The 23,401-nt window shown below is 37.3% G+C and overlaps 1 protein-coding gene across 6 annotated transcripts; it reads right to left on the bottom strand.

Annotated features, from left to right (window-relative positions):
* Positions 1–1,845: 1,845 nt before the first annotated feature.
* armc8 (armadillo repeat containing 8) lies at positions 1,846–22,335 on the bottom strand. Of its 6 annotated transcripts, XM_079821619.1 has the most exons (23): positions 22,236–22,292; positions 18,917–19,041; positions 18,703–18,779; positions 15,543–15,614; positions 14,893–15,035; positions 14,690–14,787; positions 14,510–14,602; positions 14,239–14,319; positions 12,579–12,654; positions 12,257–12,347; positions 12,109–12,169; positions 11,817–12,017; positions 11,541–11,636; positions 11,353–11,435; positions 9,704–9,785; positions 9,537–9,623; positions 8,337–8,429; positions 8,101–8,250; positions 7,885–7,980; positions 4,639–4,734; positions 4,329–4,419; positions 2,520–2,613; positions 2,266–2,434 (listed from the first exon to the last, which is right to left on the bottom strand). In XM_079821619.1, the coding sequence occupies exons 4-23, from the start codon at positions 15,608–15,610 to the stop codon at positions 2,401–2,403; spliced, it is 1,914 nt and encodes a 637-aa protein (XP_079677745.1). In that variant the 5' UTR covers positions 15,611–15,614; positions 18,703–18,779; positions 18,917–19,041; positions 22,236–22,292; the 3' UTR covers positions 2,266–2,400. The 6 variants fall into 6 exon arrangements, with proteins under 6 accessions (XP_079677743.1, XP_079677745.1, XP_079677742.1 ...); XM_079821617.1 differs by lacking the exon at positions 18,917–19,041 and having other exon boundaries at positions 1,846–2,434; positions 4,347–4,419; positions 22,236–22,297; XM_079821616.1 differs by lacking the exon at positions 18,917–19,041 and having other exon boundaries at positions 22,236–22,335.
* Positions 22,336–23,401: the final 1,066 nt, after the last annotated feature.

Raw genomic sequence — 23,401 nt, 5'->3', positions numbered from 1 at the left:
ATGGCTATCCACCTGTCACTCAAACTGGCCACACCCTTAATTATGCAGAACTTTAATGCTTTATATAATGTAAACGAATGAGTTATAAAAAAAAATTCACCCCTCTCACAGTTGTCATGAAGGGCAAAATTAGCCGTATAGACCAAAACCACAATTTGTACCAGGCTGTAAACATGTTTTTTCTGCTGTAAAGTTGGGCATTTTAACATGGGGCTCAATGAGATTCTGCTCCCTTCTGGAGCCTGTCTCTAGTGGCCAGTCGATAAATTGCAGTTTAAGTCACTTCCGTATTGGCTTCAAGAGAAACTGCGGGAGGTTGCCGCTTGGTCAGTCCCTGACGCTGTTCACATGAGCACCACGATGCATGCGTATGGTGTTGACGCCGGAGCCGGCCAATAAAGAGAACTAAAATAGAACTAAAGTAGAACCCGGAAGCGCTGCACTGTGTTTACAACATGAACAGCGTCAGAGACTGACACTGAAGAGAAGAAATTGTTTAATAAAGTCAGTATTTTTGTTATGGTTTTTCACACTAAGTATTCTTGTCGCTTCATAACATTAAAGGAACACTCCACTTTTTTTGAAAATAGGCTCATCTTCTAACTCCCCTAGAGTCAAACAGTTGAGTTTTACCGTTTTCTAATCCATTCAGCCGATCTCCGGATCTGGCGGTAGAACTTTTAGCATAGCTTAGCATAGATCATTGAATCTGATTAGACCGTTAGCATCTCGCTCAAATGACCAAAGAGTTGAGATATTTTTCCTATTTAAAACTTGACTCTTCTGTAGTTACATCATGTACTAAGACCGACGGAAAATAAAAAGTTGCGATTTTCTAAGCCGATATGGCTAGGAACTATACTCTCATTCCTGCGTAATCATCAAGGAACTTTGCTGCCGTACCATGGGTGCAGCAGGCGCAATGATATTAGGCTAAGCTATGCTAAAAGTGCTACCGCCAGATCCGGAGATCGGCTGAATGGATTAGAAAACGGTAAAACTCAACTGTTTAACTCTAGGGGAGTTGGAAAATGAGCCTATTTTCAAAAAAATTAAAATAGGACTATTTTAACGATTTCGTTTGCAGTCTACGAGGGAGTCGGAGAGCTCTCAGATTTCATCAAAAATATCTTCATTTGTGTTCAGAAGATGAACGAACCGTCTTATGGGTTTGGAACAACATGAGGGTGAGTACTTAATGACAGAAATTGAATTTTTATCTTTAAATAGTTGAGTACTAATATAAGAAAGTGATTTCAAATCAACCAAAGAATGACTTTGGTTTGTTATTTGAAGTTATTTTTATTTTTGAGTTTTCTCCTACATTTTTTAGGCTGGAAAAGTAGATATGACTATTTTTCTAGGGTTTTTTTAGAAAACAAGGGTCGCAGTCAGGTTCCAAACTGTGTTTTCCCATATGAGCACCAAGGTCCCACATTTCTGAAGCATGTGATAACTGCTAGTCCTCATCTTCTGTGCTAAAAAGCCCTTCCCGACCCCGGAAAAAACACACAAACCAGTGGGCTGCTCCATGGCAGAGGCCTGCATATATTTGAGTGGAAACATTCACTAGAGAGCTTCAAAAAGAGGGAGTTATGAGACGACTGATTTGCGTAAAGGGAGTGAAAATGAGCAAACGAAGAATCTGTGGAAAGATCAAACAAAGTTTCACCTTCTCTTTGGGGTTGGATGGTTTCTACGAAATGTCTCGGTATATGACCCAACATGCTGCCTCTCCAGATATACCCACATTAGCCTATATTACAGAGAGGAAAATACAAAGGGAAAAAACAACCTGAAAGGGTAAATTAAAAATCCAAAAAATATATTTATATATTTATATTTATATATATTTACGAGGTATGTATCCACAAAAAAAAAGAACAAAAACAAGCAGTCTTTTTAAACTTTGTGTCAAAGTCCCAATTAAAATAATAATAATAATAATTGTTATAATATCATCAATAGTAAATCAGCAAACCAAAATGAGGAGACTAAGATCCTAGAAGCGTAGCACTGAGAGGTCATTCAGCTTTCTCCAAAGGGAGTCCAAAGCATCAACGCCTCAATCCACTAGGTGGCGCTGCAACACACTTTGAGGAACTTTTTCCTTCACATTAAGTCCAAAAACAAACAAACAAAAAATAGTTCCAAGAGTTCAGCAGAAACCATAAGCCAACGTAGCTGAAAGCCCAAAATGTGCTGTGGCCCCCAGGCAACTGTGTCTCTGATTTACGAAGCTGTTCGGGGTCTCCACAACAAAAGGTGTCTTGTGCAACAAAACAAAAAGGAAGAGCAAAAAAAAAAAAAAAAGAAAAATCTTGAATCTAAAACAAAAACACAGGAGATGTGATCCTCCTAGAGATTGTTAGTGAGGCCGTAGCTCGCCTTCCTTCGAGGTCATGCCAGATACTGCTGCATCGCCGTTTTTGCCCTGAGAGAAAAAGGGAGATGTGAACTGTCACTTCATTACTGTGGCAACAAACCATACAGCAGATGAATGCCAGTCTGTCCATCACCTGTCACAGAGGTTGGGATCTGACGCCTGGGTGAGTTTGTGTAAGATATCAACAAAGCCCATCTCTCTTAGCTTGTCTTGTCTCTCTTGTGAGCCTGGAGGAAGAGGAAAAACAGAAACTTGTATTGTTGACAATACACAAAGAATACTATTTATTTATCTCAAGGTCACACCATCAGATATCGGAAGTAAATCGTCACATTTATTTCCGATGCTGCACTGTTGTCATTCGCTTAAAAAGGTTTGGACGCCTGAACAAATTGTTTAGGGGAATAATAATAACAAATACCTCCAAACAGGAAATATTTAGGACAAAGTTAACGTTAAGATGTTATTATTTTATAAATCTCTTGTCATTGTCATTTAAATAACACTAATATTAAAGGGATAGTTCACCCAAAAATTTTTGTTCTGTCACCATATACTCTTCCTCGAGTTGTTCCAAACCTGTATACATTTATTTTTCTGCTGAACACAACAGAAGATATTTGTAAGAATGTTTGTAACCAAGCAGATCTCGGCAGCCATTGACTACCATAGTATTTTTCCCCCCTACTATGGTAGTCAATGGGGGGCTGCTGGTGAGTAAATGGTGACAGAATTTTCATTTTTTGGGTGAACTATCCCTTTAACAATAGCTAATAACAATAATATTGTTTCATTTTATTGTTATTTCTATCTTTAGGGGATTGAATGCATTAACATTGAATGTGCAATTTGAAAACATATATTGCAAAAGTTTTGGGACGTCTGCCTTTACATGCACATAAACTTAAATTAAATTGAATGAGTATGAAATTGTCCAAAATGTCTTGGTATGCTGAAGCATTAAGAGTTCCTTTCACTGGACCGAACCCCTGAAAAATAACCCCACACCATAACCCCCCCTCCACCAAACTTTACACATGGCACAATGCAGTCCGGCAAGTACCGTTCTCCTGGCAACCGCCAAACCCAGACTCGTCTTTCAGATTGCCAGACAGAGAAGCGTGATTCATCACTCCAGAGAACACATCTACACTCCAGTGAGTCTCTAGAGTCCAGTGGTGGTGTGCTTTACACCACTGCATCCGATGCTTTGCATTGCACTTGGTGATGTAAGGCTTGGATGGAGCTGCTCGGCCATGGAAACCCATTCCATGAAGCTCTCTACGCACTTGAGCTAATCTGAAGGCCACATGAAGTTTGGAGGTCTGTAACTATTGACTCTATTGCAGAAAGTTGTCTACTTCTGCGCACTGTGCGCCTGAGCATGCGCTGACCCCGCTCTGTGATTTTACGTGGCCTACCACTTCGTGGCTGAGTTGCTTTTGTTCCCAATTGCTTCCACTTTATTATAATAGGACTAACAGTTGACCGTGGAATATTTAGTAGTGAGGAAATTTCACAATTGGACTTACTGCACAGGTTGCAACCTATCACAGTACCACGCTAGAATTCACTGAGAGCGACGCATTCTTTCACAAATGTTTGTAGAAACGTCTGCATGCCTAGGTGCTTGATTTTATACACCTGTGGCCATGGAAGTGATTGGAACACCAGAATTCAATGATTTGGAGGGGTGTCCCAGTACTTTTGGCAATATAGTGTATTTAGATGCAAATTTAAAAATATGACATTAAATAATGTTTTAAACCCCCCAAAAATGAATCGTGAATAATATTTTAATTCATTGACAGCCCTAATTGCATGTTATTTATACCGCAAATTCAGACAAACTGAGAGCACAACAGTTATACTGTCCAACCGTCCAAATTCAATGACAAAACTCGTGCTCATATCTGATCCTTCTACACCTCCACAAACCCACGCGTCATGAGCTCCTCACCATCCTCCTCATTCCAGATAAGGTTAGAGATGCAGAAGGTGGCAGCCAGCTGCAGTTTCACGTTGGAGTGACCCTGAATCATAGAGAAGAGAAGCAAAATAATCATTCAGTAGGAGAAAGAAAAGAAGGGGCAGGAACAAAAGACAGTGACAAGGGGGAAACAAACAACAGTACAAGGAGACTAAGGCAAGGCAAAAAATGCTACAGAGAGCAGAAAAACAGTAGTGTGACAAAGAAGTATTGAAAACAAAGACCACGACTGTACCAGTTAAGCTAATGACAATACACTGACCATGTAATATTTAATTTTTTGGAGCATGTCGTCATTGGTCATAATGAGTTCCTTGGCAGTGCTTCCGTCAGCAATGTTGGCCAATATGCACAATGTCTGCAAAAGATGCCAAAGGCATTGTTAAGCATCAACTTTGGAGATTTAATAAATCACCTTTAGACTTCTCTATCTAAAAAGCAATGCTCCTAAACAAAAGAGAATTAAATAAAATAGAAAACGAAAGAAACATTCAACTGTATGAACACTGATTATGGTTAGGTGATGCCGGTTTAAAAAATATATATATTTTATATTAATTCCATCAATAACACTTATCAATGTTGACAACAGTTGTGCTGCCTAATATTTTTGGGAAAACCATGATACATTTTTTTCTCCAGGATTATTTGATGAATAGAAAGTTCAAATAAACCGCATTTATTTGGAATAGAAATCTTTTGTGACATTGTAAATGTCTTTACTGCTACTTTTGATCAATTTAATGCATCCTTGATGAATAAAAGTATTCATTAAAAAACAAAATAAAAGCAGTAGTGTATATGTAACATTATATTAATATGTTAATAAACAGCAATATTTATCTGCACATACAATAAAACATTCAAATTCATGTAAAATGCTTTCAGAATATTTACACATATTTTAATGCACCACCGTGTAAATCACACTCAAAACAACAAAAACACAGCAGAGCTAAAGACTGTTTCTATGGAATTTAAGATATGAATAGCGTTACATTTAAGACTAATAAGGATTTTTTCAGACATCCTGTATAAACATAAACCTAAAAAAAGGCACAATATGTAAGATTTTTTTTAGATCCAAAACCCACTAGAATTTTTTTTCAATATATTTTGTTGACTTGTGTACTTGCATTATCCCAAATGTTTCCAACAATGCTTAAATCCAGAGAAATCTGCTATTTTAACCAGTGTAACTGCCTGTGTCATTGCGTCGCCTATCAATGATGTCAGAAAGAGCTTTATTTGTAGTAACAGAAACACAGCATTTTCTCCACCATACAATACATTTTTTAATTAACTGTATGATATTTAGCAACACAAGTCATGAAGCTTTTATTAATATGATATGCTAATATCGATCTAGCTTACTGCAATGGGCAACAAATGTCTCATACCAGCCACAGAGTGAACGCACAGAGTAACCTTACTTTCAACACACTCAAATGTATTTTAGTATGATTGTTTTGACCAAGTAAAACAATGCTGCGTTACCCCACAATTTTAATTTGTCAGATAAATTGACCTGTATGAGTAGTAATTCAGCTCCTGTGGCTGTTTTATTAGCATGAAGCAACATAAAATGTCCCAGGCACTCGGCCCCGACCAGCTTCATAACACAGTAACGTTAATAATACTTTAATACATTAGTTCACCTATGAACATGATTTCTGCCTGAGTGCCGTCAGATTGCTTTCCATCGGCTGTGGAGGTGAAGACGACAACTCCCATGATTCCACGCTTGAATAAGTGACCTCTAGCGGCGAAACTTACATACTGTGCCTTCAACTTGTATACAACCAGGAACATTCCTTTAACAATGCCTGAAAGGAACACACCACTTTTTTGGAAAATAGGCTCATTTTCCAAGTACATTAGAGGTAAACAGTTGAGTTTTACTGTTTTTTACGCTCCCTGTGCAAGCAGGTTGTCACGTTGGTTATGTTGATGAAAGGTAACCTATTTTCAGGCGCCACTGCACTCATGGTACGTCAGCACAGTTCCTTGATTATTAAGCAGGAATGAGAGAATAGTTCCTAGCCATATTAGTAAAAAATTCCAACTTTTCTTTTTCTGTTGGTCTTAGTCATAGACCGTAAAAAAATATGGACGACGCGACTTCATTGACTTCCGCTGACCATAGTTGAAGCTTTCATAGGCCCGCTCACGGCGCTGACATCTTGGGACCGCAGATGCAGAACAATTAATTATGTTGGTGTGAAATAAACAGTTATGGAAATGTAGAAATTAAAGCTAAAGCTCCAATCTCCTCCCAAAAATCCCGAAAAAAAGTCAGTTAGTGCTCAGTGACAACTTCACTCAGAGAAGCCGTCAATCTCAGCTGTCAATCATGACGTCACACCCCCCGTTTTTATAGCATCAAATAACTCACTAAAACTAAACTTATTTAAAAAACTAACACTTGAAATGAAATTATCGTAATAAAAACTGCCTAAAATGACAGAAACCATCTTTAGGAAACAATTATTTGAAGTGTAATTGAATTGTTTAGTGTGTCTCGCGTCCATTCAAATACATGGAGGGGTGGGGTTTAGGAGCTATACTGGGACCAGCCACCGGGGGGCGATCGAGGCGCGGAAGCTTCAATTTCTGACAGGAGCGCTGCAGGCTTGGTCTTAGTACACGATGTAACTACAGAAGAGTCAAGTTTTAAATAGGAAAAATATTGAAAGTCTTTGGTCATTTTTGAGCGAGATGCTAAAGGTCTAATCAGATTCAATGATCTATGCTAAGCTATGCTAATAGTGCTACCGCCAGATACAGAGATCAGCTGAATGGATTCAAAAACGGTAAAACTCAACTGTTTAACTCTAGGGGAGTTGGAAAATGAGCCTATTTTTTTTAAAAAAGTGGAGTGTTCCTTGAAAGACAATACTTGCTTGAGAAGACTTACTAGTCTGATTCTGTAAGACCCAGTGAGAACACTGTCATCTCAGTGTCTAATCGCTCTCATTTTAAGATGGGTTCACACTGTACGATTTTAGCCATGAAACCTAAAAGATTCCTCAGATCCTAAGCCAAAATCTGAATTCTTTGATTGTTACTTCACCGACAGGTGATTAATGAACATTTCAATCAAATGTAACCTCCGACGGGGGACAGTCCTGTAGTGTGACTTCTCCTACAACAACCATCAAATCAAAATTCAAAAGGAGCACCAAACCTGACGACACAATAGTAAGACAACAAACCACTACTTGCTCCACACACACACACCATCTTAATTTTGATCATTTGCTTCTTTTGAAAAGGAAACTGGGAAAAAAACTAACACTAGAGATGTTTTTGTTTGCTAGCCACCATTTATTACGCATATAAATGCAGCTCACCTCACTGAACGTGTCACGAATTGATGTAGTAAAACTCCGGACGAATCTTCTTGCGTTTGCACGTTTTTAATGTATCTTATTGACAACTGAGCAATAGTCGTATTATTATAAATTGTACACCGTGCACCCAGCTTTAGCGTGTTTGTGTAGCTCACCTGCTCTTTGACCTCTATGCTGTGTTCTCCCTCCAGGATAAGCGTGACTGCTTGCATTATCTGCTTCCCATGTGAGCTCATGATCTGGTCTATGTGCTACCAAAGACAGGGAAAGACAATTAGTGTGAGTGCTACAGAAAGCCCATAATCTTGTTAGATCCTAAGGAAATATAACAGACCAAGTATGCATATTTATATACTGTATATGAGTGTTACCGGCCGGGTGGAGAGCAGGTTTCGAAGCAGCCCCAATGTTTTCATGAGCACATTGGCATCAGGATCAGACAGGAGTCTAAAGAGCTGTTCTGTGCCCAGAACTCGAACTATCTCCACCTTCACTTTCTGATCTGCCTGGAAGGCCATGTTCTGCACAAACACACATTACAGTTTCTGATGACATTGAGTGTTCTCATACTGAAGCTTTGGTGAGGACCAAAGTCAGCTGGTCTTACCATGAGAGCCCAGATGCCGTTGACCCTCAGAGCTGGACTGTCACTTTGTGTCAGGCTGCATAGTAACTCAATAACCCCAGACTCTAAGATAGGCTGTGAACAAACACATCCACAGTCACACTCAAAACTCAGTAGCACCTTGCATAACCTTCTCATTCCATTTATTGAAAGAAAAAAAAGCTTTAAATTATGACAAAGAAACCAAATAGTATTAGCAACAATGTTTTTTCTACTTTCTGCTGATAATAATAATTATCTTAAATGCAGAGAAAATGTGACTGGTGAGTGGCTAGAATATTTTTTCTTTAATTAAATTATAAAAAGAAACGAACCAATAAAGAAATATATTACTTTAGTAATAACATTATTGTACTGTAAAAAAAATAGCATTTTAATAATAATAATAAATACTCACAGAAAACCAGTCAAATTAAAATACTCATGGTTGTCTTAATTTGTTTGCCTTCAAGCATTAAATCATGTAACTTTTATTGTGGTGAAAAACCGCAAAGAGATCTTAAAGCTTCTTTTTTTGACAACAGATTTATAAATAATTCTCATGGACCCATTTCCTGGGTTCTCAGAAGCGGAAGTCATCATAGTTGGGTAAACTTCTATAGCGGTGAACGAGAGATGACAGCAAATATAATTTTTGTATTCCCATTTGCTCCAATAGCAAAATAAATAAAAAAATCCATGATAGCGTTTCCATGACTTTCTAAAAGAGGGTCAGAAGAGAGAAAGATTTCCATAGTCAAATTTCCATCACTCCCTTGTATTAGAAACACTCTCGCAGCAGTCTGTTTTGTTGTATTTTACTGCCAATGTAATACAAATTATACAGTGTTATAAATGTATATGGAAATAAAATATGAAGAACTTTACTAGATTTGCGATGCTGATAACTCTGGAAACACGTAATCCCAGAATGTGAAAAGGGTCCTTTACAAATTTAGGAAGATAGTTTGCCCGTGTTGCATTGTCAATCGCATTTTAAAAGTGATCCAAACCACCCTCAATTTAAAAAAAACAAAAAAAAAAACATCACACCTACAAAAATCACACAAATGACCTATTTTGGATCCAAAAAACCATCCTTTTTTTTTTTTTAGACCTATTCGATATGGTTGCTGTTGTTTTTGAAATCTTTAGCAAGCAATGCTAATAAATGCTTAGCCCAACACAGTGTGTGTACTTTACCTCTTTGCTGGGTGAAAACTCCAGCAGCAGGTTGCATAGTGTTGAAGAGGCCATGACCAGCACCTCGTCTGGTGCGTTCTGTAATAACTACGCTCAAAAACAAATGTGCATTCAGTTAGGGTTTGATTAGTATTCAGTCATAACTCAACAACATCTGAATATCATACCTTCATTAGTGGCTTCCATACTGCATGATCATGGAAACTCGTCCTTAGCTGTTGTACAGATCGTGATAAACTGTGCAAACATCTAGATGAAATTTAAAATAAATACATTGAAATAAAAGAGCGAACAAAACCTCTTCATTTTATTCTTTGAATTCTTTATATATACAGTTGTTGTGCCCTTCAAACAATCACATTTCACATTCACACAACTGTTCAAAAGTTTGGGGTCGGTAAGAATTTTTAAGGCTACACTGTGTAACTTTTTTAGTTTATTCTTAGCTAAAAACACTTAGTTCTTTCAAAAAATATATGTGCTCATTAATGTATATTTACTTCTTTTAAGTAATAAAGTATTCTCGTAAGTTTATAATATGCCATTGAAAATACATACGGGTAAGGGGTTCGAATGCGGGTCGCCATGTTGCCCCTTCATCTTGAAAGTACATTAGCCAAAGAGGGACATACCCATAAAAATTCAAACTTCGCCTTTCGCGTTTTAACACTCGATGGCACAGTGTCGAATGTGGACGAGGTCGAACTGGAAGCCATATTAATCTTGAACTAAATCGGCCACCGTAGGAATTAAAACGAAATCGGAATTGAGAGGAACAGAAACTAATATTCACTGGATGGTCATATACCTTTCCACCACTAGATGGGGGAAAATATCACACAGTGTAGCTTTAAAGTGTTTTTGAAGCCTTTTAAGGGGCTTTTCATAGTTCCTAGAACTATTGCCAGAAGTACCCGGATTTTGTCATGTTCGCACCACGAGGAACGATTTCAGTTCTAGGAACTCCTTTTGGGGGAACTAATTTAGCTAATTTAGAACTAACCCAGCACAATAAGAATTACCAGTGAATTGGCCGAACGCACATGAAACACCAGCAACTGCCATTTTTAGAAAAGCCGTCTACACACACAGATTATAGCCTATATATTTACTCCACAAACTAACTCTACGAACATGGAAAATAGTGATAGATGGACCTCTCAACCTTTACGCTAAAGAGAAAATTTTAACGCAACTTTGAGGGGACCAAGTGAAACATATATGTATGTATTTCTGCTCAGCTATAACACTGAACATCAACCACACGGCAAATGCTAATACTTTTTCATATACTGTATAACATATTAGACAGCACTGTTAAATAGATCATAAAAAAATGAATACGGAGAAAGGGAGAGCTGTGTACTCAGGCTCTGGTGTTCTCATCGCCATCAAAATAACAACCACGGCCTACGTCACTTCTGAGTTCCTTCTTGGGGTGCGAATGCAACCAAGAAAATGACCCTAGGGGAACTTTAAGTTCTCTGGGAACCACCCTGGTTGTTAGTTCCTACAACTAAGTTCCTAGAACTACCTAGTGCGAAAGCCCCTTTTGTCCTTGAAGCCCCCACCCCTTACATATAAAGAAAACATCTAATATGCTCATTTGGTGCTTCTTATTTATCATTATCAATGTTGAAAACAGTAGTGCTGCTAAATATTTGTGTGTAAATCATGATTAAAAAAAATTCAGCATTCTTTGAATAGAAAATTAATCTTACCGACCCCAAACTTATGAGTAGTAGTGTACAATGGCGCTTTGGTTCATACATTTTTTTTTAGATAGACAACAATTAAGAGAAAAGGTGCATCATACCTGACTGCTGCTAACCGTACTTTGATACTAGATTCTGATAGGCCGCTAACGATCCTGTCCATCATGTTTTCCGTCTCTGTAATCTGTAGTGGGAAATTAATGGGGAAATTATTATATTATATTATACAATACAATACAATACATTTTGGTAATGCATCCATGACGAGAAGCCCCTCAGGTATTCTCACCTTTTTCCTGATGTCCTCGTCATTAGAGCCCAGTGAAGCATAGAGTTTAAAAGCTGCTTGTCGGAGCTCATGTGCATGTTTCAAGTCATGGTCCAACTACAGGAAGACAGACGATCAGTTAAACTGAGTCTATATTTTTCATCTGAAAATCTAAATACACCTGCTATTGGAATCTTTATACTTAGCTTTATAAAAAAACAAAACAAGTCTCTGGTATGTCCTCATTTAAAAGCTTATTAAATGCGTGTCTATCTGTATCCGTGTATGTGAATTTACCCTCTTAATATCAGTGATGGCGCTGACAGAGCTTGGGTATTTAAAGTAATCAGCCAACATGGACACTAGGTGGTCAGTGACGCTAGCAATCCGCTGTAGTTCTATGTCCGGCTCCATCAGGTAGGCCAGTGTTTCGGCCCCCTCCACCCTCTCCTCCAGTAACCGCTCTTTACTGCACATTCGGACCAGGCACGGCAGAGTCTGTCGAAAACACACACACAACTAGTTCCCATGCACTCTCAATGGTTACACTTCTGCATTCATCACATAAAGGTGTTTTTTCTGGAGGTACCTTTAGTACAATACAGCTGTCATCTGTCCTGATGGCTCCTGCTCGACACATGTATGTTAAACTGAGAGAAAAAGAGCACAAGTGTGTAAAAGCTGAGGGGATTACATGTGTGTTCTCACAAATAACTTGCAGGGTGAGATTTACTCACCATTTGGCAGCTGTAAGCTGCATTTCGATGGGTTTGTCCCTTTGCATCATTCTAACAAAAACCTGAGAGAGCTGCTCACCATCTACAAGCACTGAGAAACACGCAACAAATGAATATGATTTTATGATTTTTTTTTCTATAAACATACAGGAAGCCCTGAACCAAACTTAATCACATCTGATTCAAAGAAAAAAATGAAGCATAGCAAATAATGTCATATCAGCCTTTTTCATGTATTTTCTTATGAGAAAACACTACAGCCAGGAGGACAAAGTAAGAGGTGATCAAATGATGACAGACAGAGGAGAAGGGCCATGCTCACCATTCACCAGCGTCATGGAGACCTGAGCGTTCTCATAGGCCAAGACTGAGAAACACTTTAACGCCTGCATCCGTACCTGCGGAGAGATTAAAACATTATTAATCATCATACCATTATCTGTCTGAATATTTGATTCTGATGGTGGAAGCTGTGCAATAAAACCGCTTAATACACAGGTAGTTCCAAGTCAGTTAATCAACATTCTGTAATTAATGTGCTGCTTTCATTAAAGCACACACAGAGATCTGAGATTGCACTGCACGCGTACAGAAACAGGAGCACATAAACGTGTTGTCAACACTGTCCCACGACTTTTATTAATAAATTAAGTTCTCTACTGAATCATTACATTATATTACTCAGCAAAAAGGTTGTAATGTCACTGTTTTTGAAGCAATTTAACTCACAACTTCATTGCTAGTAGAGAAATGATGCAGAGGCAGGTCATTTACACACATCTTTCTCTCTCGATAGACTAGGAAAAGGACATTCAAATAAATGTTATAATTCAATTAAATAAATGTAAGCTTACCAGACCACACTACTTTATCTCTGTGTCTGATTCAAAGAGGACAGAATACTAGATCTAACAAGTGGTAGCTGACAAAAATAACCCTCATTTAACCTTTCCAGTCAAATTTAGCACGGCAAACATCAATGACACCTTTAACTTGTCAAAGCTGTCCAATGACCATGGTAGGGATGTCACGGTACCAAAATTCTAGTAGTCGGTACCAATACCATAAAAATTTTACAGTACTCGGTACCAATTTCGGTACCACAGCAAAATGTTTTTTTTAATCTTATTTAACTATTTAAAAAAAAAAAACGTATTAAATGTATTACGTTTATTATTTATGATGATAATCATAAGTAAATAATACAAACATTTAAAGGCTGTATGCTGTTTAAAAGTAAACATTGTTTATAAAAAAAGATCAAGTGAAAAATAATCAACCATCTAGGCATCATTTGTATTATTAGTAGAAACGTATTATTATTACATATAGCTAAATCTACTGTAGGCTACAACAGTCGCCTGATATATTCTGTCAATTTAAATGTTTTTAAACCAAACTTTTATTTTGACGGGTTGCCGTGAAGAGCTTTGAGTGTCTGTTCATGATATGACGGTTTAGTTTAGTTCATATAGTGACACATGACGGCAGAGACTACAAAGACAGCGAGCGAGTGTCACGCGCGCCCGCCCGCGCCTCTGCGCCCCGTCATTCACACAGAGACGCAGAACATGCAGGAGTAATATTTAAATAGTATTTTGCAGTTTAATATTCACAGACACTAGTATATATTCGGCTACAATCTGGAACCCTGCGCTTAGATAAACACGGAAGCCACTGAACGCAGCTGCGGGTACCGAATATACTCGGGAGTCGGTACTACCGGTACTACAGAAATGGTACCGAAGCACCGGTAATTGTGACATCCCTAGACCATGGTATAACCAGGATAATCCAAGGCTAGCTGTACATTAAACGATTTGAATGCACTCTGCGAAGGCAACCACCCTCGTCTTTGCGTCAGTTGGTTCTTTGTCTCCACGTTGGGCATTAAAATTGTTTAATGCACAGCTAGCCATTGATTATCCCTTATGATTACACCAACAATAAAAAATAAAAAGCCATTCTGTTCCTTTCTGTACCTTATAGGAGGGAGAGATGAGCAGTGGAGCGATGTTCTGGATGGCACCATGGTTGAACAACACCGTCTGATGTTCTGGAGTCTGAAAACATTATTCAACGTTTTAGGATTTTTTCTTGGCAGTTTAGGCTTCTTGGCTAAAATACTGCAACTACTTTACAGTTTAACGTGTGGCCACAGGTGTTTATGGCAATGTAGAGCTAGAACTATTTGCTTTATAAATCTGAATAAATGCATATTTACTGTGTGATGCACAGAGTTGTGTGTGTTACCTTGCAGCAGTGGGCGAAGATTTGCGTGATGTATTCCTGCGTGTGCTGTGACCGACTCAGCAAGGACATGAGGTGGGGGATCACAGTAGGGTCCTGATCCAAATAAAAACATGTTCACTTTTGTTTATGCATGTGCATATGTCATTTCAGAACGGGGCACATGTGAGTGAGATGTCTTACTGTGTAGAGCAGCTGCACTGGTGTGACTGGACTGATGAAAACGGTTCTTAAGCAGCGCAGACATGCCTCAATGAAGATTAGATCAGAACACAAGAGACCTACAGAAACAAAAACACTTGAGCACTTTTCAAATAAAAATATAATGGCAGAAATCAGCATTGATTTGAAGAGAGAAAAATAGAGAGGGGTGAAAGAGCAAGAACCTTGCAGCAGGGCTGGGATGATGTGACAGTCCACCAGGGACTTGATGTTGTTCTCTGTGCCCATGGCCAGACTGCCCAACACGACCGCACATTCAGTCCTCAGCTCCAGACTGGAGGAGCTCTGCTGGAGAAGGTACAGGAGTCTACACACACACACAAATTCATTGTCATCATCATCATCATCATCATCATCATCAACACTATTAAAATCAGCGATTAGCATATAAAACATCAGAAGTAAAAAAAATCATCATCTTAGTCACCAAATCAACATTGACAATTTGTGTTTATGGAATATTGCCGTATTTATTATTTTAAAAAAATCATCCATGCACATCATTGGATAAAATAATAATGAAATAATATGTGCACAGATAAATCATTTATAATAAATAATGCAATAGTCCATAAAAAAGAATTACTTTGAAAAAAAAAGTGACTTGAAATGTCTCAAAATCATAAAACTTTATTTACAGGTTTACACAAGACTTTAACCTCAGATTTTGAATATAACCTCAGACTTTTGGACCACACTGTAATTTTCAGCTATATCTGGAGTAAATGGATAAATTAGATATGAAGCTTCGATTTCATTGGACGTGTCAAAAAGGTAGTGCTATTGGTAGAAAAGTTGAAGTGAGCAGACCTACCTTGGCACGGCTCCCAGCACAATCAGATTGGCCTTCTGTTTGTTGTTTCCAATGACAGCATTCTTCATGTCACTGTCAATACAGAAATGCACAACACACATACTTTTGATCTGGCATAACAAAAAAACTGACTAATCAGAAAACTATTTCTCAATAGTTTGAGGGTGCTGTTGCTCAAATGAACCACAAGTTAGGGAATAAATGCTGCATTGGGGGTGCTGACACCAAACTTTTAGTTGAAAATATATATATACTACTGTTCAAAAGTTTAGGGTGAATAAGATTTTTTTAAAGAAATTAATACTTTTATTCTGCAAGGATAGATTAAATTGATCAAAAGTGACAGTAAAGTTACATTTACAAAAAAAATGCTGTTAAAAAATATATCATGGTTTCCACGAAAACATTAAGCAACGGTTTTCGAAATTGATAATAATAAGATATGTTTTTTATAGAAAATAGTTATTTAAATTGTAAAAACACAAATTGCTGATTTTGATCAAATTTGCTAGCCTGACAAGCCAGACCCACATCAAGATGTTGGGTCTGGGAACACGCCGTTGGCAGGGCTCAATCCGAGGGGCGGGATAAACGGTTGTCTTTCAAATTCCCTCTCCACGCAATAGGATAGTGCTACAACCAACCAGAGCAACGCAGAAGGTGAAGCGGAGCAAGTTGATAGAGTAAATTGTCGCCGTATCCGGTTAGCAAAACTCAGAACACATCTTCCTTTCTTAAGAATGACTTCAATGCCGTTCTTTGTTCTTTCCGCAAAGGCCAAAAACGATTCGAAAGACAGCCGTTAGCCAGCTTCTTTGTTTACAAGTAGCATGTGGAACTGCCGCAACCCTGCCGTCATTATGTTAAGCCTGCCCACCGACTCTATACACGATGTGATTGGCCTGACCAGAGTTTGGTTTTTCCAGCTCCCAAGCCAACGGACAGTTGCTAGACAACCCTGGCAGCGAATTAGATTTGCTGTCGCTAGGGTGCGTCTAGATTTCTAGGCTACACATTTGCAGCTTTGGAAGAGAATTAGAAACTTCTTTCATTAAATTAAAAAATCTTACAGACCCCAAACTACTCAACGGTAGTGTATAAATAAAATGGATATTTTAGTGCTCATTGTTTTTTTTTAAAACAAGAATCGCCTTTTTGCAGTTCACTTAAATAGTTTCGCTGTGAGACAAATATTTTTATAATTTATTTCAATTACTATGGAAACTGCATGTATAATAATTACACAAGAATCAGAAGTATGTTGCTTAACATATTATGTTGCAGTAGAGGACACTGACGTCTTTGTTGGACATGATGCCCATATACAGTTAGCGTGTATTTGAATGATCTGAGGATTACAGAGGCTGATAATGATAGAGCAAACAGTAACACCTTCTCAGCATAGATCTCATGTCTCCTTCAGCTCACTTACAGCATGTACAGGTAATGTAGACACATTCATATTCACAAGTTCTCCAGTGACGTTTCAACTTAGTATGGGCAATGTAATTGTGACACAACGCATTTCTGGTCTGAATAAAAATTGAGATGAAGTGAAATTTCATATTTGTTTTTGCACTAAAATGGATGGCAATGATATGCACATTATCGATGCATTTTATCAATATCATTCTGTCACCAAGAATGATGGGAGGATTGATCACACAAGCCTGCTCCTTAATAGAAAAAAAACTGATAAAATTAGTGCATTTTTGGCAAGGATTAGTGCTAGTCTTCATCAACAGAACTTTTTACAATTGTAACCGCAGTCAAAGTAAATGTATGCAGTGTTGAAGTCAGGTTGAGTGCACATGAATGGCACCATAATGCCATAATAGATACAAAAGCACCAACTACAAACCTAATGTGCATAATTTGCTCTTTATTTTGTTGCATTATCACTAAATAGCTTCCTGCTTTTGTCAGGAAATGAAAAAGGGAGAAACAAATGTGAAATTGCAATTTTATTATTGCTAATGGTAACACTTTACAATAAGGTATCATTAGTTAACATGAACTAATAATGAACTGCTCTTTTACAGCATTTATTAATCATTGTTTCAACATTTACTAATACATTATTAAAAGCAAAAGTTGTATTTGTTAACATTAGTTAATGCACTGTAAAGTAACAAGAACAAATAATGAACAGCTGGATTTTTTTTAGGTTAACAAAGATTAACAAACAAAAGAGTAACAAATGCATTGCTCATGGTTAGTTCATGCTAGTTAATACATTAACTAATGTTAACAAATTAAACCATATTGTTCCTTTGTTAACTAAAACTAAAACTTAAAAATCATTTTCGTTAATTGAAATGAAGCTGAAATATAATATTAGATGAAAAACTTATTTCAGTTGGTTTCCAAGGCAACTTTAATTAATAAACTGAAATAAAAATAAATGAAAGCTAGAGTAATAAAAAACGTATTATAACTTGTCATAACCATGACAAAAGCATATAACAAAATGACTAAAATGTAAACGAAAATTGAAATTGAAAATATAAAAATAAAAGCTATAATATAATACTATAATAGTATGTAAATAATACTAAAATAATCAGCAAAACTATTTTCTTCAGATAAAAAATCTATTGAATGCACATTATGTTGTAAATATAATCTTTGAAATTCGTAAATAGGAACTCCCCAGGAGGATTTGAACACAACATTAATCATTTTAATTCTTCTATCTTAAATCTGCCTTAATTCTTTAATTGACACATCTCCAACTGGGAAAGTCATTGCTCCAAGAGAATTATTAGTAGTAGTAGTGCATCTCTGTACATTCATAAAGTTCAGCAGCATTAATGTAATAACTCTATAAGAATCAGTGTCTTGGTTGATGTTTGCTCTGATGGAGGATTTGTGTTGAGTACGGCGATGGCAGTTGAGAAACATCAACCTAACAGTAACCAGAGCTTGAGTTAAAAATAAAGATGAAGAGACCCGAGCTGCAGCTACCCAGACGCACTCACATAAACACGCACTTCCCAACGTCTTACATGAAACAACCCAAAAAACTTTTGCTCTCTAAGGACTAAAAACAACCTCCTATGGGGACAGCCTCATCTTTAGCACTCAGAAAAGTGAGTATGGTGAAGTGTAACAGAGCAGATTGCTCGCGCACAGGAAGGACATATGGTTGTTTACTCACATGACTCCCTGCAGCACGTTCTGTGGGTCAGGGTCGAAAAGCCGGTCAACATAGTGGCGACTCGTGGCTGTGACTTCCTGCATAGTGAAAAATGACAGCACAAAGATGATTCAGCAAACTTATCCCGTCTGAGGCATCACAACACCCTCATTCTCGCCCCATAGCCACCTCTCCGGCTCACAGGGTCACAATACTTCAGTCTGTTTATCCTTACAGTCACCGGCTGTTGGTGGAAGTCTCTAGAAGGAGAGCAGAGACCTGCTTGCCGCCTCTTCACACACCACAGCTCTCTCGTGTAGAGACGGCAATTTCAGGCCAGAGAAAAGTGGGAATGATGCTCTGTGGGAATGATGGTCACCCCAAACACACCAAAGAATCTATGCAATCAGCTTGCACTGCTATAAATGTCACTTCACGCTTCAAAACATCAGATACACAGAATTTCACATTGAATTCAACCACTGTATTATGTTCAAAATCGGAAAACGTTTTTTATGGAGAATGTCAATTTGACCCGAATTGGATTCAATACAAAAAAAATTACACAGAAAATATTGAACATTAATATTTCTCAGACATTACATGCTTTCCTGAAGCTCAAACAGTAGAGCATGTCACTAACAACGCCAAGATAATGGGTTAGATTTAAAGCAAAATGAAAATGCATGAAATTATAAATATGTACTGTATGACTTCAATGCAGTGCCAAATGTAAATACCCTCAGAGGGTAATAGGTATATATATATGGTTTGCACAGCGGCCTCGAACAATTAAATATGCAGGTCAAAATGACCTGCAAAGATCATAATCTTAATATAAATGTTGTACACACATTTCACAACACATCAGAGTGTTGATATTTTGAAGGGATTTTTATGACCGTAAAAAGTCAGGAACATTTTCAAGAAAGACATCATAGGTTAACCAATATTTCTGACAACTTAAAAAATGTAATTGGCTAAACTGACCTGCAGCATAATAAAGTGATTCACTGTTTATAACCTGTTCCAAAACAAATGAATTTCAAATGATTTGAGATCCCGTCCTAATTATGTAGCTGTCATTCTAGAGGTCATTACTTAAAGGGGCACTTCAGCGCTGGGAAGATGAATGTGTATTTAAACTGGGTCATTTATGTAGTAGAAATGTGAAATTATTTTTGCCTTCTAGACTGAGAAAAGACAGAAAATTTATTTTTGTCTCATGTGGATGAAAGACAACAACTCCCAGAATGCACTTGCTTCGCTGCCCTACGAGGCCACTCCCAAAGCCACGGCTACTGGTTACACTTTCCCACCATGACACCTCCCCACCGTTGTTTTGATATTCATAGTAATAAAATCATTTCGTTCAGTTAGAGAACAGACACTACAATTAAAAACTGAACGTGTCTTTTCAATAAAGTGTGAGTGAGCCGAACGAAAATCACGGCACAGACGCAGCAGGAGTCAGATTTCATTCCTCACGAGAGTGAAGAGCTGAGGTAAGCGCGGCAGTCATTCTCGGCGCGTGAATGATCATGCCTATGGAAGCTTAACTTTCATAGGAATTCATTGAAAAGTTGAAACACTCACTTTGCTCCGCACCGCCCCGTTATGAATGCCCGAGCTGAGCAGCCGTGCGCATTTACATTCTGTGAGTGAGATGCCTCCCCTGTGGGCGGGTTGATAACATGCGGGACAGCTCCTTCTACTGGCTGTAGTCTCTAGCCTCTGGCCAAAAAATCCTCCGATGACGCAAAATGACGATATTTGCGTCATCTGAGGGTTTTTTTTTCCAGAAATAAAATGCATAATTCTCTCGTCTCAGGGGGACATGAGGGGGGAAAGTACCATAATTCGAATATACTACCTGGTTTCTACTGACACAAAGCTTAATGCTAAATCGCTGAAGTAACCCTTTAATAAACAAATAAAGTGGCAAATCTCAAATAATTCATTTATTAGACATTTACCGAAATAAGATCTGCAGTGCTAAACTCGTCTTGTTTCATTGGTGATTCTCACTATGATGCAGGAAAGTTAAAGGCACAGTATGTAAGTTTCACAGCTAGAGGTCACTTATTCAAAACAATAACAAAGATGACGCCGTGAATGAGCATATAATCATGGGAGTTGTCGTCTTCACCTCCACAGCCGATGGAAAGAAATCTTAGGCAGAAATCATATTAATGGATGAGCTAATGTATTTATTAACGTTACTGTGACAGGAAGCAGGGCGCAGCCGAGAGCCGTGGGAGCGGAACGTGGGAGCGAATGCTAATGAGATACACCTGCGCAACACACGTAAACATTTGCCAGTTCGCCTCCTTCTTCCCTTAACTTGAGTTTTGTTACAGTTACTTTTTGATCTCTTAAAATCTAATGATTTTTTTTTATTCTAAATGAAACCCGCAAGTGCTGAATTACTACTCATACGAGTCACTTTATGAAACTTGGTCAAAACAATCACACTTAAATATGTTTGAGTATGTTGAAAGTTGTTATAACGTCCCTCTACTTGTTGCACTTTGCAGTAAACTATGACGACATTGACAGGCGACGCAATGACACTGGTTAAAATAGCTAGGATTTAAACATTGTTGGACATCTGGGATAATGTAAGTACACAACAAAATATATTACATTGTTCTAGTGGTTCTTAATCCAAACATTGTACATATGGTGCCTTTAATATACTAACAGATACAAGCTTGTAGAGAAGCACAGCTACAATCACATACATATTAAAAGGGACATGAGATTTGTATGAGAAATTATAATTTAGATATTTTTAAACATCTTTAAATCCTTAGTCCTCATGTTCAGTTTGGGGTCTGAAAGACCTCAAGCCCCTTTTACGTCTCATAATGATAAAGAAAACTTTAAAAAATACTTTTGTTTGGGGTCTCTGAGACCACAGGTGAAAAACATGAATGAATGCAATACATTTGATGATCAAATTTAAATTCTAAACAGAAACAGTGTTCATACATTAACAGTTAACTTTATAATATAACAAAGGGTTACAGCTTTAACAATATCACACTACTGGTTTGATTAGATCAGAGGGGCACATTACCATTCACATATCAATGTAAATACCGGGGCAGATGAGACTCAGTAACATGCTATCCTTCACATCACCAGTGTATTAACATCTAATACTGTGCTTGGGTACCACCACGATGAGGGAAGATCAACATGTGTCAAAACATACAGAACTACAGGGCTGTCAAAAGGGGGGCGTTACCACCACATTTGCCCATCAGATCATCATTTAACCACTAAACCCGAGAATATAAAGCAGGTTTGTTTTTGTTTTTGGAGCCCCAGATCTAAATATAGACTGTAAACTAAATATAACTTTGATTTGACAGCTCTGAGCACATCCAGATCTGCTGTTAGCCACATAAACACACAAGCAGTTACAAAAAAACACATCGTTTAATTTAAGATCACTCGCTAAAGTCTATCTAATGTGTCTAGTGTACATCTGAGTGATCCTGAAGTGAAAACGTGAGGTTTTAATTGGTATAATCAAAGAGACTCACGGATAACACGCTGATGCGTAAAGGGGCCTCCAGCAGGCACGCCATCATTCACTCAGCGGAACATTCACAGCGGCACTTTCGACAAAAACACAGCTCAATCACCGGAATATTTACAGCAGCACTTTCTCCCCAAATTTAAATCAGCAGAACATACAGTCCAGCACTTTCCACGCCACTGGGTTAATTAAAAAAATATATAAATACAAAATAAGAAATGTTTAAAAATCAAGGAATGTAAATAATTAAAAGACAATTATATAATTTAAATATTAACATTTGTTCATTATTCAAACTATTATTCATTGCTCAACTATTAATAGTTACATTTAAATTGATTCATTAAATGTTTAAAAATGTGGTTCCCAGTTGAATCCTTATTTGAGCGTGTTGGGCGAATTTTTGTGCACAAAAAGTATATTTTCCTGTTGATTAATTCCAAATTTTGGTTAAAATTAAAAGACCATGGATTACATCCAGCAGTATAATTTGAAATGATTAAAGAAATCGTTTGTTTATGAAACACAAGTGGATTTGATTAGTCCACATTGCACATGGCTATGAAAAGTAACATATACCATGTGACAAAGCATGCCACAAAGTGCCCTGCCTGCACTTTCCACATTATCATTTCAGTATCAAATTCTTCAGTGGCATAAAATGATTAGCCGAATAAACACACACAACAACAAAAAACATATTAGTATGAATAATAATACAAAAATAAAAATGTAAAAAACATTAAGCAACAGATGATAGTAGCAGTCTTTTAGTCAGTTATATCAGCTGTATGTCTGGTGGAGTTAATTTTTTTTATATATATATATATATATATATATATATATATATATATATATATATATATATATATATATATATATATATATATATATATATATATATATATATATATATATATATATATATATATATATATATATATATATTACCAGCGTTCTACCCTAAACCCTTAAACTAAAATTAATATTATTATTGGTTCATTCTTATACAAACAAAATTATTGTACATTTTATATCAATGTTCCACATATATTTTAAATAATTTACTTGTTAACGTGCAACCTAATGTCCTTGCAACCAAGCTTTTAAAGGTTTTATATATAACGAAGAACGAATATAAAAATCACGGAAAGTGTGGATGAAGAATAA

The sequence above is a fragment of the Gobio gobio genome (genome assembly GCF_949357685.1).
Source record: "Gobio gobio genome assembly, chromosome: 7".
In the NCBI taxonomy this organism is placed as follows: domain Eukaryota; kingdom Metazoa; phylum Chordata; class Actinopteri; order Cypriniformes; family Gobionidae; genus Gobio; species Gobio gobio.
This window is presented reverse-complemented; position numbering and strand designations above follow the sequence as displayed.

What these genes read in the sequence shown, in the direction of transcription:
- armc8 (XM_079821616.1), bottom strand. Translation starts at nt 22,283, where the DNA reads ATGATGGCGTGCCTGCTGGAGGCCCCTTTACGCATCAGCGTGTTATCC. An exon ending in CAGTGCAGCTGCTCTACACA is followed by an intron (nt 14,603 to 14,689) that starts GTAAGACATCTC and finishes TATTTGGATCAG; the next exon opens with GACCCTACTGTGATCCCCCA. An exon ending in GATCCCAACCTCTGTGACAG is followed by an intron (nt 2,435 to 2,519) that starts GTGATGGACAGA and finishes TTTTTCTCTCAG; the next exon opens with GGCAAAAACGGCGATGCAGC.